Source organism: Sciurus carolinensis, chromosome 5 (assembly GCF_902686445.1).
Source record: "Sciurus carolinensis chromosome 5, mSciCar1.2, whole genome shotgun sequence".
NCBI lineage: Eukaryota > Metazoa > Chordata > Mammalia > Rodentia > Sciuridae > Sciurus > Sciurus carolinensis.
In genome coordinates this window covers 42,928,080-42,941,981 of record NC_062217.1, presented here as the reverse complement: position 1 = coordinate 42,941,981, position 13,902 = coordinate 42,928,080, and the positions used below count along the sequence as shown (strand labels likewise).

The 13,902-nt window shown below is 34.5% G+C and overlaps 1 protein-coding gene across 7 annotated transcripts in view; it reads right to left on the bottom strand.

Annotated features, from left to right (window-relative positions):
- Positions 1-13,902, bottom strand: part of Zc3h13 (zinc finger CCCH-type containing 13) — an 87,143-nt gene that overhangs the window by 40,556 nt on the left and 32,685 nt on the right. For all 7 annotated transcript variants that reach the window (XM_047552058.1, XM_047552061.1, XM_047552062.1 and 4 more), the window contains exons 6-8: positions 13,192-13,331; positions 12,339-12,496; positions 6,348-6,545 (exon numbers count right to left, since the gene is read on the bottom strand). In XM_047552058.1, the coding sequence (XP_047408014.1) occupies positions 6,348-6,545; positions 12,339-12,496; positions 13,192-13,331 (496 nt within the window). The remainder of the gene's footprint in view (positions 1-6,347; positions 6,546-12,338; positions 12,497-13,191; positions 13,332-13,902) is intronic.

The window sequence follows — 13,902 nt, the reverse complement described above, 5'->3', positions numbered from 1 at the left end:
AATCACCTAGTATTATTGTATTATGGTCTATTTGGTTTCTAAAATTGAGAAGGATTTGTTTAACATACATAGATGAGCCACTGTTTGGGGCATAGATGTTTATGATTGTTATATCTTGCTGATTTATGCTTCCCTTAAGCAGTATGAAATGTCCTTCTTTATCCCTTCTGACTAACATTGGCTTGAAGTCCACATTATCTGAAATGAGGATGGATACTCCAGCTTTTATGCTGAGTCCATGTGCATGGTATGTTTTTCCCCATCCTTTAACCTTTAGTCTATGGGCATCTCTTTCTATGAGGTGAGTCTCTTGCAGGCAACATATTGTTGGATCTTTCTTTTTAATCCAATCTGCCAGTTCATGTCTTTTGATTGATGAATTCAGGCCATTAACATTCAGGGTTATTATTGAGATATGATTCGTATTCCTGGTCATTTGGTTCATATTTAAAATTTTTGACACATCTTGATTCCTCCTGTATTTGACAGTTCCTTTAGGATAATTCCTCCCTTTGCTGATTTGCTTCTTTGTTTTTTATCTCTTCCTCATGAAATATTTTGCTGAGAATGTTTTATAATGTTGGCTTTCTTTTTGTAAATTCTTTTAGCTTTTGTTAATCATGGAATGATTTTATTTCATCATCAAATTTGAAGGTAAGTTTTGCTGGGTGTAAGATTCTTGGTTGGCATCCATTTTCTTTCAGAGCTTGAAAAATGTTGTTCCAGGCCCTTCTAGCTTTTAGGGTCTGGATTGAAAAATCTGTTGATATCCATATTGGCTTCCCCCTGAATGTAATTTGGTTCTTTTCTCTCACAGCCTTTAAAATTCTGTCCTTATTTTGTATGTTAGGTATTTTCATTATAATGTGCCTTGGTGTGGGTCTGTTGTAATTTTGTGTATTTGGAGTCCTATAAGCCTCTTGGACTTGATTTTCCATTTCATTCTTCAGATTTGGGAAATTTTCTGATATTATTTCTTCAAATAGATTGTTCATTCCTTTGGTTTGTTTCTCTAAGCCTTCCTCAATCCCAATAATTCTTAAATTTGGCCTTTTCATGATATCCCATAGTTCTTGGAGATTCTGTTCATGATTTCTCACCATCTTCTCTGTTTGTTCAACTTTGTTTTCGAGGTTAAATATTTTGTCTTCAATATCTGAAGTTCTGTCTTCCAGCTGTTCTATCCTATTGGTTATGCTTTCTATGGAGTTCTTAATTTGGTTTATTGTTTCCTTCATTTCAAGGATTTCTGTTTGGTTTTTTTTCAATATCTCTAACTCTTTATTGAAATGATCTTTTGCTTCCTGAATTTGCTCTGTTAACTGTCGATTGGTGCGATCGTTCAATGCCTGCATTTGCTCTTTCATCTCATCGTTTGCTTCCCTAATCATTTTAATTATGTACATTCTGAACTCACTTTCTGTCATTTCTTCTGCCATGCTGTCGTTGGATTTTATTGATGTAACATCTAGATTTGTTTGTTTTTCTTCCCTTGTTTTCTCATATTGTTCAGGAATCAGTGGGTCCTTAAGATATTGCAGATTTCCTCTATCAACTTATAATGTCCCTGAAGATTGCTAGTATATCCCCTCTTATCCTTCAGTAGCCTGAAGTCTTGGAGGAGGTTGATAATGCAGAGCTCCACGAAGAAGTTGCCTCTCTAGGGGTGGTGACCCTCAGGTGGCGTATATTCCCTGCTAGTGGGCAGAGGTGCCTCCACTTGTTGACCAATGGTCATCCAATGGGGAACTAGACTGCGGGCTGAGGCAAGGCCTGTTTGTGCCTGTGTCTCTGGTTTTACCGTCCCTGTGGGAAAACCTCCCCCGGCTGGGAAGACTCACTCGGTGGGGACGACTCGGTGGGGACGTCTCGCTGGTCAGTTGCCCTCCTAGAGGTTCCCCTCAATCTACAACTACCGCCTGGGCTGGGCTGTCTTCCTCTGCAACGATCCCAGGGGCCTGGACCTACGTCCTGGGCCTGGGAGCCTCACCCTTCGCAGGCGAGTCTCCTTAGGCTGCCTCTCCCAGAGAATCTGCCTGCAGCCCTGGAAACTTTGCTCCGCCCCTAGGCGTGTCTCTGTGCGGCTCTTCCAGCAAGAAGCCACCTAGCTCCTGGGACCCTGCTCTGCACCAATCGCCTGGCTATGCAGCCCCTCCTCTGAGCCACCACCTGGAGCCCCGTACAATAGCTCCGAGACCCAGACACCCGCCACACACCACCTCCTCCGGACAGCCGCCCGGTTTCTGACGCAGACACTAGGAGTCCAAAGAACTCACTTTGGGTCTCCTCCTCCCGCCAACCGCCCGTAGCCCTAGGCAGTCACTCCAAGTCCAAGTGACCCACCCTGTTCCTCCTCCTCCTCCTTGGGGTAGCCCCCCGGGTGTTCAGGAGTGGTGGCTCCGAGACCAAGTGTCCCACCACGCTCCTCCTCCAGGCAGGCCACCGGTGTTCAGGAGCAGTCGCTTTTAGTCCAATCAACTCACCACTTGCCTCCTTCTCTGGCAACCACCTGTGGCTCTGATGCAGTCACTCCTAGACCAAGCGTCCCACCGCTCTCCTCCTCCAGGCAGGCCACCAGTGTTCTGGAGCAGTTGTTCTGAGTTCAAACAGCTCGCCACGCAGCTCCTCCTCTGGCAACTGCCTGTGGCTCTGATGCAGTCACTCCTAGACCAAGCAACCCGCCGGGCTTCTCCTCTTCCTCCGGGCAACCCCCCAGTGTTCAAAAGCGGTCGTTCTGCGTCCACACAGCTCGCCACGCAGCTCCTCCTCAGGCAGCCGCCCGGAGCCCCAGTGGTTGCTCCGAGTCCAAGCGCTGTGCTGAGCCGCCTCCTCTACGATGATCCCAGTTGTCTGTGTTACCGCTCCAGCGGGGGGAGGGGCGTCTCGCTGAGGAACTGCACTTCACAAAGTTCCCTGCGTTCCGGGGCTACCGCCCCATCCGGGACGCCTCCCCAATGGGAGAGACTCACCCGGCGGCTTTGAGTTGGTCCCAAGTCTCTCACTATCTCCTCTTTTGAATCTTGCATCCTGGAGCAACGTGAAATGCAGTCGCCCTCTAGTCCGCCATCTTGGCCCCCTCCCAATCACATTTCTGTACAAACTTGTTATCTATAGCATGAAAGAAAAAACTAGTTCATGCTTGAGATAATCAAGCTAATATTTAAGGCCAAGATACTAACGTATTATTATGTAATGGCTTCATCATTTTAAACATGTTTTCTTCTTACCCTTTTAGTTTCAGAAAATTCTTGATTTAATTAAATATCTTTGCATTTTCCTCTTTGTTAGTACTCTTTTAAATGTCTAATGACTGAGAAGAGGGAAAAGAGAAGACCTTGTGACCAAGACAAGATGGGTCAAATTATGGATGTGAGCCTAACTGGACATATACCTTTGCCCATTCTGCACAGAGCTGAAGAAAAAAATAAAAGTTCAGAGAAAACAAGTAATTTGTTCACAGCAAGTAATTGGCAGAACCAGGAAAAATTTTCATATGTGTAACTTGAAGGTTTGTGTATTTTTCATTACACTGTAACTCAGAAAGAAGAAACTGATCCCTCTAAAGAGTTACATGTTTCCTAAGGAAATATTAATTTCATGAAAGAATATATTTGGAAATTAATAAAAAATGAACAAGGGGTGGGTGTTCCTTATCAAATCTTAAATATTTCATAAGTCTTGTGAACCAGGAAAATACTCGTCTCTGATGAGTACCGATACAAAAGCCCTCCACACAATACTAGCAAAATGATTTCAACAGCATATAAAAAGGATCACACATAATAGCTACATGGAATTTATTTCTGGAATGCAAGGGTGGTTCAACATTGTGAAACACTAACAAAATAAAGAAAAAGGACTACTTGGCATCTACACTGACATATACAAAAACATCTGATGAGATTCAACACCTATTTGTGATTAAAAATATTAAAATTAGGATACAAGAAACTACTTCAACTTAAGAAAAGGTCATTTATGAAAAACCCACAGCTAATATCCCTCTTAATGAAGAAAAGACTGAAAGTTTTTCCTCTAAGATCAGAACAAGGTAAGGATGCCTCGTCTTGCCACTTCTATTCAGTATCATGTCAGAAGTCTTAACAGCAATTAGGCAAGAAAAAAAAATAAAAGGCATCCAAATTGGAAAGAAGTAAAATGGTCTGTTTGCAGATGCCAAGATCTTATATGTAGTAAACACTACATTCTAAGAAAACATACAAAACAAAACCTTACTAGAACTAATAAACAACTTTGGCAAAGTTGCAGAATAATAAACACACACACACACAAGTTGTGTTTCTACCCACCACAATGAACCAATCTGAAAAGGAAATTAAGAAAACAATTTCCACTTATAGCAGCATCAAAAATAATTCTTAGGGATAAACCTAAACAAAGAGATGAAAGACATGTACACTGAGAACTATAAAACACTGCTAAAGAAACTTAGAAAGACAGAAATAAGTGGAAAGATATCCTGTGTTAATGCTTAGAAAATTTAGTATTAAAATGCCCACACTACCCAAAGCAATCTACAGTCAAAACAATTCCTATCAAAATCCAATGTCCTTTTTTGCAGAAACAGAAAAATTCATCATGAAATTGATATGGAACTTTAAGGGCCACCCCTTCAAATAGCCAAAATAATTTTGAAAAGGAATGAAGTTGGGGGATTTGCACTTACTGATTTCAAAATGTATTAAAAGCTACAATAATTTAAAAAAAATTTTTTTAAATTTATTTTGATTCATTGTACACAAATGGGGTACAACTGTTGTTTCTCTGGTTGTACAAAAGCTATAATAATTTTATCAAGTATTGTACTGTCATAAAGACAGCCTTATAGTTCAATGGTATAGAATACTTAGAAATAAATCTATATACGGTCAAACAATCTTTCAAAAGGATGTAAAGACCAATCAAAGTGGAAAGAACAGCCACTTCAACAAATAATTATGGCAAAACTAAATATCCACATACAAAAGAACGAAGCTTGGATCCTTGTCTAACACCATCTTACAAAATTCACCCAAAATAGACTAAATATCTAAATGTAAGAACTAAAACTATAATATCCTTAGAGGAAACAAAGTAGAAAAGATTCCTACACTGGACTTGTCAATGATTTCCTAACTATTACACAATAAAAAACAACAGCAAAAATAAATGAGATTACATCAAACTTAAAAGAAGTTTGTATATCAAAGGACATCATCTACAGAGTAAAAAGGAAACATAAGGATGGAAGAAAATATTTGTAGATTTCATTTCTGAAAGGGGTTATATATCCAGAATATAGAAAGAGCTCCTACAATTTAACCATGAAAAAAAATAATAAACTATTTAAAAATGGGCAAATAACTTGGATAGACACTTCTCCAAAAAGATGATAAACAAGAGATTAGCAAGAACATGAGAAGATGGCCAATATCACTGATCATCAGTGAAAAGGAAATCAAAATCATGATTTAATCACCTTATACTCTTAGAATGGTTACTATAAAAAAACAAAAAATAATAAGTGTTGGTCAGGGTATAGAGAGAAGCATTTTCTGTGGAACTGTAAAATGGTGTAACTGCTATGAAAAACAATAATGGAAGTCGCTCAAAAACTTAAAATGTAATTATCATATAACCTAGCAACCCTACTTCTGGGTTTATATCCAAAGGAACTGAAAGCAGGGTCTTGAGGAGTACTGCCATGTAATAGCTGTACTATTCACAACAGCCAAAAGTAGAAGTAATTCAAATGTCCATCAAAGGATGAATGAATAACCAAAATTTATTCCATAAGAAATATTATTCAGTCTTAAAAAGGAAGGAAATTCTTTCACATGCCACAATATGGATGAACACTAAGGACATTATGCTAAGTGAAATAAATCAGTCACCAAAAGACAAATACTGTATGATTCTACTTATACAAAGTATTAAAGCAGTCAAATTCACAGAAAAACAAGGGAGAATGGTGGTTACCAGAGACTGGGAGAAGAGAGAGAAGGAAAATTAATGCTTGATGAGTATAACGTTTCAGATTTATGAAATGTAAAAGTTTTGGAGATTTACTTCATGACAATGTTTATATACCGAATACTATCAAACTATATACTTAACATGGCTAAGATGGTAAATTTTCATGTTTTTACCATATTAAAATATTAAAAAATAAATTCTTAAATTTAATGTATATTGAAATATCCATGACTAATTGTGGGAACTGTTACACTTATGCATACTTAATAATAAAACTAGATGCCCATTACAATAATGCCTGAAAGCTCCTGAAAAGGAAATACTCTAGATTCTAGAAAAGCATATTGTTAAAAGCATACGATCCTACTTACCTTGGTTTCTCTCTTTTTTCTCTTTGCCTTTCAAAATCCCGTCCTCTGTCCTTTCCCTCTCTTGGTTTTTCTTCTATCCTGTCTTTTACTTTATACTTTTCTTTATATTTTTTACCCAGAGCAATATCTTCTGGTATAGGAGGGGGTGGACTAGGAGTACGTGGCCCTTTCTTTTTACTCTGGTTGGTTTTTGAATTCCTGAAGGTAACACAAAATTATCATTAGAGAGAGATCCAAATATTTCTGTAAGATCAAACTGATATTTTTTAAAGGGCTTGGTTTCTTCCAATTACTTGCCCTTTACTATGTTGTATACCACTAACCCATAGCCAGGAAAAAAATAACTCACAGAAAGGAGCAAAGAACTATCTTGTTAACTTATTTTATAAAAGCTGCATATTATTATACAATTTTAAATAGTAGGTTTCTGAAAAAAAGATACAGATGGAGCAGGGAGAAACTTTTAGGAAAGAAAATAATATTGTAAAATAAAACAAATGCTTAAATTGCATTTTTTAGTTTATATAGAAAAGTAGGTACAGAAAATAAAAATCATCTATAATTCTACTATCCCAAAATAATTACACCTTGATATGCTTCCACACTTTCCCCATGTCTCTTTCTCTATCTATTTAAAATTAAATATTCACATGCAGAAAGATGAATCTGGACTTTTATATCATGTACAAAAATTGATACAAAATTGATTAAAATCTAAATGTGGGCTCAGTTGGTAGAGTGCTTGCCTCACAAGTACAAGACATTGGGTTATATCCCCAGCACCGGAAAAAAAAAAAAAATCTAAATGTAAAATCTAAAACACAAAAAGTTTCATAACAATAGACTTGGCAATGATTTCTTGGTTATGGCACCTAACACATAGGTAACAAAAGCAGACACAGACAAATGGGACTGTAATCAAAGGTAGAAAATTTCATGTGTCAAAGGACATCATCAACAGAGTGAAATATGGAACCAACTTGAAAAGGAGAAAATATTTCCAAATCATATTTAGGGAATGGTTACAACTATTTCATCACTGGAAATGGTTGTTAATCTCTCTCACATACACACACATACTCATGAAAATCCCATTATAGTATTTTGTAAGATCTTTTTATACTGAACATAGAGTGGGTGTTTTCTATAACAAAAAGTAGATTTAAGTAATCACTGTTATTGACTGTATAGAATTTCTTTGAAGACAAATGCTCTGTATTTGATTACCTTATCTAATCAATTTCATATTATGTTTTTCAGGTGGCTTCCAAGTTTTGATCATTATAAAGGAAACACAATATCATCCACAAATGAAGTCCCAAGCATGGTTAGCAAACATTTATTTAAATCTTTGAATCTTGTTCAAGAAATCTTTCCCAACTTATAGATAATAAAGATGGTCTCCTCAAATTAGGGAATTTTGTCTTTCATATCTAAATCTTTAATCAACTTGTAAATGATTTTGTGGTAGACTTTCTTTTGGCACTTCAAGTAATTTTATGTAAGTGGTATAACTTTGTTCCCTTTACATTCCAAACTGGCTGTCTTTGCCTCATACCTGAACAACAGTTTAAATGAATATAATACTTTCATGTCAACATTCTTTTCCCTAAAAGCTCTATAAATAGTTACATTTTGTAACATTTAGTATTATAGATGAGTAGTCCAAAGAGTCATTTTCTTTCCATACAGGTGTCCTGGTTTTTCTGTTGGGGTACCTATAAAACACTCTTCCTTGGAAAAAAATTTTAACTAAGCTGAGGTATTAAAAAAAAAAAAACTTTGCCAGTACTCAATAAACTGTTCCAATATGAAATTTCACATTGTTTTACTCATTTTCATCTAGTTTTACTTCACCACTTCCTTGTATGATTTCTTTATTATTTAGTTACCACATCTCCTAGATCTTTCATATCAAATTCCTGTCATTTCCATCCTCATCCTATTTTATAATATCTTATGCTTATCTTCAAATTTAGTAACTTTTCTTTTAAGAATTTTACTAATTCTAAATTTGGCAATCTCAGTCAGTATTCTTCTATTTTCAGCTTGAGAATCTTATTTTTCCCAAATGATCTCCATTCTTTTTTTCCCCCCAAGATCAACTATTCTCGTTATGCCAATACAATATCCTCTCAAACTGAACCAAATTTATAAAATAACTTAGTACTTAAATTTGTTCCTGTTTTCTGTATTAACCTTTCTGTGTAAGTCATCTACTCTGTGTTTAATCTTGTACTGGGTTTTTTAGTAGCCCTTCTTTTCACACATCTGCTGAGTTTTCAATGTTTATTCATTTTACTATCTATTGATATTTATACATGAAGATTTACGCCTAAATCCTGTAACTCATTTCTTAATTACCTTGAGTTCTCTAGTTTCAAGATTCCTTAGATATAAAATGATTAACAGTACAACCTTCAAAGTTCCTGATAAGATTTTTAAAATATAAAAGCATAAAAGTAACTGACTCATACTAAGCATTCTGAAAATTTTGCTCTCTTGTTTCTTGTCCCTATTTCTAACTTTCACAGATAGGGTCAACCACTTATGTAAGTAATAGATTACTAAAATATGATTACCAAATTTATTTTTCACCCTTACCCTCTGCTAACAACCACATTACCACAAATCTCATTGCATATTTATGAGATGGTTCAAACTACTTACGATTCTAACAGAGAAGTTAGATGCCCAAGATTTCTAAATATTTTTTTCATTTTAAAGATAAAAACTAGTCAACTCTTGGGATCTATATTAAGAAGTTTTAAATTTTAAAAACAAAAATGATAGAGGAATTTTTGACACAAACTGTATTTTCACATTATTGCCTGTGATAAAAGACTAGTTGGGTGCTTACCAAACTTTTCCCCTAGGCACAGGGCTGAACAATACTATCTAGACTTTTTTGAAATTAGGTGTGGCCAAGCAAACAAAATCTGACCAAAGCAATGTGAGCAGAAGTGAGGTATAGCAATTCCAAGGACTCCATATGCCAGGCAACTGTAAACTATAAAGCTAAATAAATAAAATACTCAACTTAAAAAAAATCTTTGTACATTTCATTCTTTGGTTTCCTTGAAAGTCCAAGAAAATAGAGCCATAAGTCAGAAGGTGCCTAGGTTAACAAATTTCCATGCATATGACAACCACCTGTTAATCAGAAATCACCATTTTCACTTCACTTAAATAAGAAATAGACTTCCGTTGTGCTAAACCACTGACATTTTGAGAGTAAGCTATTACTACACCCAGGATTATCCTAAAAGACTTACAAAAGTACAGGATTTCTTCACGTTACCTTTAAAAACATGTTTGAAAAACACAATTATGTTACACTGCATTGTTTTCCAAATGAAAAGGTCAACATTGGTTTTGTATATTCTGAAACCAACAAGAATCTCTTAATATTTTTAAAGTCAATGAATGATTATTCTAGGTAGCACCAAGTCCATTTACTATTTTTGGTACAGAGCATACTTATTCACTTCTATGATTTTTAGGTTCTCTCCCCACTCCCTCCAAAACCATTTCTTTTGAAGAGCTCTGGACATGCTTTATACCTCTCTACACAAATAAGTAAAAGTTTACCTAATAAAAATTAAGACTAAAAATGCAGATGGACAGGATAATACATTTATGATTTTTAAATCACTCTCACATCTCAGGATAACTATCATACTAGATCTTACAATGAATGTTGGAAAAAAATGCCAGCTTTCAGGGAGAAGTTAAGTTTTAATTTGTCAGTAATTATATCTGCATATTCAATACGATAACCTAGTGAGACCAAGGACGAGTTTATCTGATTGTCACCTCAGGTGACTTACTGGCACTGGGAGAAACGCTTCATTGAATTTTAACTGACATTCTAATATTTACTTGTGCTTAATATGTTTTCACACAGTTTATAGTATGATCTAGCAATGAAATTTAAAGTTGACTGACATTCTCTAGGTAATGTGAAATGCCTAAAGAAATACTATAATTAATTCAGTTTTGTTTGTCTGTTTGTTTTCCCAGACACACAAATTTATTGAGGAAAACAGATACACATTTAAGGAAGAATACTGGTAATTTCAAAAGTGAAAAGGTACCTTTGGGAGTAAAGCTATGAATACACATTCAAGGGAGAACGTAGATCATCTTCAGAGAGAGAAATAGAGAGCCTTCTTTAAATTTTTAATGCACTATTTTCTAGGCCCTTCCAATTTACTATTAAATTAATGGTGCATCTTAAAGTAAACAACATATTAGAATATAAAAATACAATAGTTAAATCAATGTGACAGTATTTATTAAAGGACGAGTTACTAATACAGCAATGTGAGAGATAATATGAAAAAGAGGATGAAACTAACCCTCATCTAAACAATTATTAAAACTTTCTATGAAAAGAGTTTCAAAGATTTCATGAATATAAAGGATAAGAAAGTGAATAAGGTATATTTCTGATAGGCAATTTGTTGCAGAAATGAATGGAACTGATGAAATAATGTAACCAGTTAGCCAATAAGATAGAGAGCAAGCAGTGTGGATCAGTCATTCTATGGTTCAACTTCTTCCCTATCCCTTTGAAATATTTCCTTAAACCCAGGAACAAAGGAGAGAATCAAGTCAACTTTACTGAGTGTTTTATTACAATGCAAAGCTTTGTGCAAAGTAGGCACTACTGGAAGATAGAACAATGAGCCATCAAGATCCCAATTTTCAAGAAGCTTAAATTTAATAGAGGTTGTAAAACATATATGTCATGGCTGAAATAAAATGCAAAGGAAATTAATATTAAGAGGAAGATATAAACAAAATCTGATAGGTACACAAAGGGAATAAAAATTATGTTTGGTAAAGAGAAATGGGAAAACTTAATAGAAATTTTAGAATTTAAGCTAGAGATTGAAGGATTGAGTGTAATAGATGATAAGTATGAATGTCATCTAAGGAATCTGAATTTCACTGAGTTTTTCAATGGCATAATAAACTAATAGAAATTGTTCTTTTATGATTTCTCTGATGGCATGTGTATAATTAATGGGTTGGGGTAACAGAATGAAAATGTGTATGCCTGTGTAGAGCTGGATACTACATAATGTAAATACATTTAGTAGAATGACATAATAATCTAGGTTAAAAAATAACTAAAGTCTGAATTATGGTGTCTCTACAAATTAGAAGGAGATAAATATGAGTTTAATTATGGGTTCATAGTGACAGCATTTGCCAACTGATCAAATGTTGGGGAGAAGTTGTTTTTGGCTATTTTTTAAAAAGTAAAATTAACATATGTTACTTTAATTAAAATAAAATTTAAATGGTACAGAGTGATATTAAGTGAAAAACTGACAGTTGTACTATTAATCCCTCAATGTAATTATATTTAATCATTTCTATTTTTATTTCTTCAGCTGGTTACTACAATAATTCTGAATAATATATTTTGCTGTTAGGTGTATAATATAAAAAAAAGCTCTTGGTCATGAACATAAAGAGATAAGAAAAATATTCATCATGTATACTTCAAAATAGCTAAAACTGAAAATAACAAATGTTCAATAACAGAAAAGTAATAACTAGGTAGTATAAATACTTCAATGACCTAAGGCTACATGTAGCAATATAGACAGATGGAAAAAAATGCTCAGTGAAAAACTACACAAGGAAAGTTATCTATCTATACTACAATTAAACAGATGAAAGCTATAGTATATTTTGCAAAACAATACATGAGGGTATAACCACATATGCACAGTATCATAAATACCAAATTCAAGTGGGAAGGATAAGAAATGTATATTATGTTTTATTAAAAAATGAAAAGCTCTGAAGCATAAGCAGATGTGACACATTTTTTATAATTTTATTTTTTGTTAAAAAAAGCTTACACTAAATAGTAAACATTAAAAGTACCCTTCTATAATCAACTGAGTATTTCTTTTTAATATCCATTCAGAAAAGATACTTCTTTTTGGCACTACTTATCACCCTACTGACCTCTGCTGGTCCAATAGGGGAGAAGATACTGCAGATGTCTTCCTATCTTTCTTGCTAGCCGAAGATGACTTGGGACTTGATTTTCGCTTTGGAGATTTGCTAGACTTTCTTAGAGAAGGTGATGGAGACAATTTTGATCTAACCACTTCTGGTGAAACCTTTCAAAAGAATTCAGTAAGTTAATTCAGAAACTCCTTCACTTATGATACAACAAAGCATATATCTTAAAAAAATTAAAGGAAAAAGTAAAAATTAAGTACTACTACAGCTACCATCTGTTAATAATAGCCTGACTCCTGAACTTGTGCTTTTTTTTTTTTTTTTGTGGTGCTGGGGATTAAACCCAGGGCTTTGTGCTTGAGAGGCAAGCACTCTACCAACTGAGCTATCTTCCCAGCCCCTGAACTCGTGCTTTTAACCAGGATGATAATTAACTGCTTTAATATATACTAGTATGACAAAAGCAAATGAAAATTATGAAATTTCAAACTCTCAGAAAAATCACAAATTATATTCAAACCAATTATATCTCTATATTTTAGAAAAATGAACAAGGAATTCTAGAAATGGCGTGGACCTGAAACAGGCATGTAATCTTGAGCCCAATTTTATATTAGCTGGTGATTCTAGCAAGCAAGCTTCAGTTTTGTTCAATAGCAAAATACTTCCTATTATCTAACAGATTAATGTGAAGATTAAATGATTAACATATGGAGTAGCTGATATATAGTGAGCTGCTGATCAATATATTGGTATCCTAGTATAATTTAGGATGTAGCAAGCAGCTAATTTCTCTGAACAACATCAATGTTGATATTAATTACTAACATGAATATTGCAATAAATAGGATACCTCCTTTTTAATGATAATTTCTTCTCTCTTCTCCATATTTTCTTGTTCCAGCTTCATTAATTCCCTCTGTATCTTCTGACGCTTCATTTCCAAGGACAACTCATGAACATAATCATAATTAATATCTCCATTGTCAGAATCTTTAAAATAAAAATTTCATTACTAGTCAGAAACTATCAATATTATCTATATAAAAATTATAGTTTTTTTACCTATTTTTATACAAATTTAAATGGCAGATTCTTTCATTAAAATAATACACTTCTAAAAATTAAAGAAATATCTTGGTGCATGAAAAAATCACCATGGTTGATTTCTTTTTTTTTTTTTTTCTCATGGTTGATTTCTTAATGAAAAATCACATATTTTTATAGCTTCCAGATTTTCTAAAAGTGATATGGGGTTGTGTAAGCATTGTTTTTTGTTAGAACTGGGAATGTAGCTCAGTGGTAGGGCATTACCTAGCATGCATGAAGTTCTGGATTCAATCCCCAGTACCACAAAATAGAAAAGTAAAGAAAAGCTACATTAAGCACCCAGCTGAATTTTCTAAAAACTGAAAATACGAAAGCTTTCGGTGTTTCACACTGCAAGATATGTGGCTATCTCCTTGATTTATTTAAAGACTTGTTACTAAGGTGAGGCTATATTAGGAGTACAACACTGCTTCTATAATTTTGTCATTATTTGCGAGACAACTGATTTGTATCT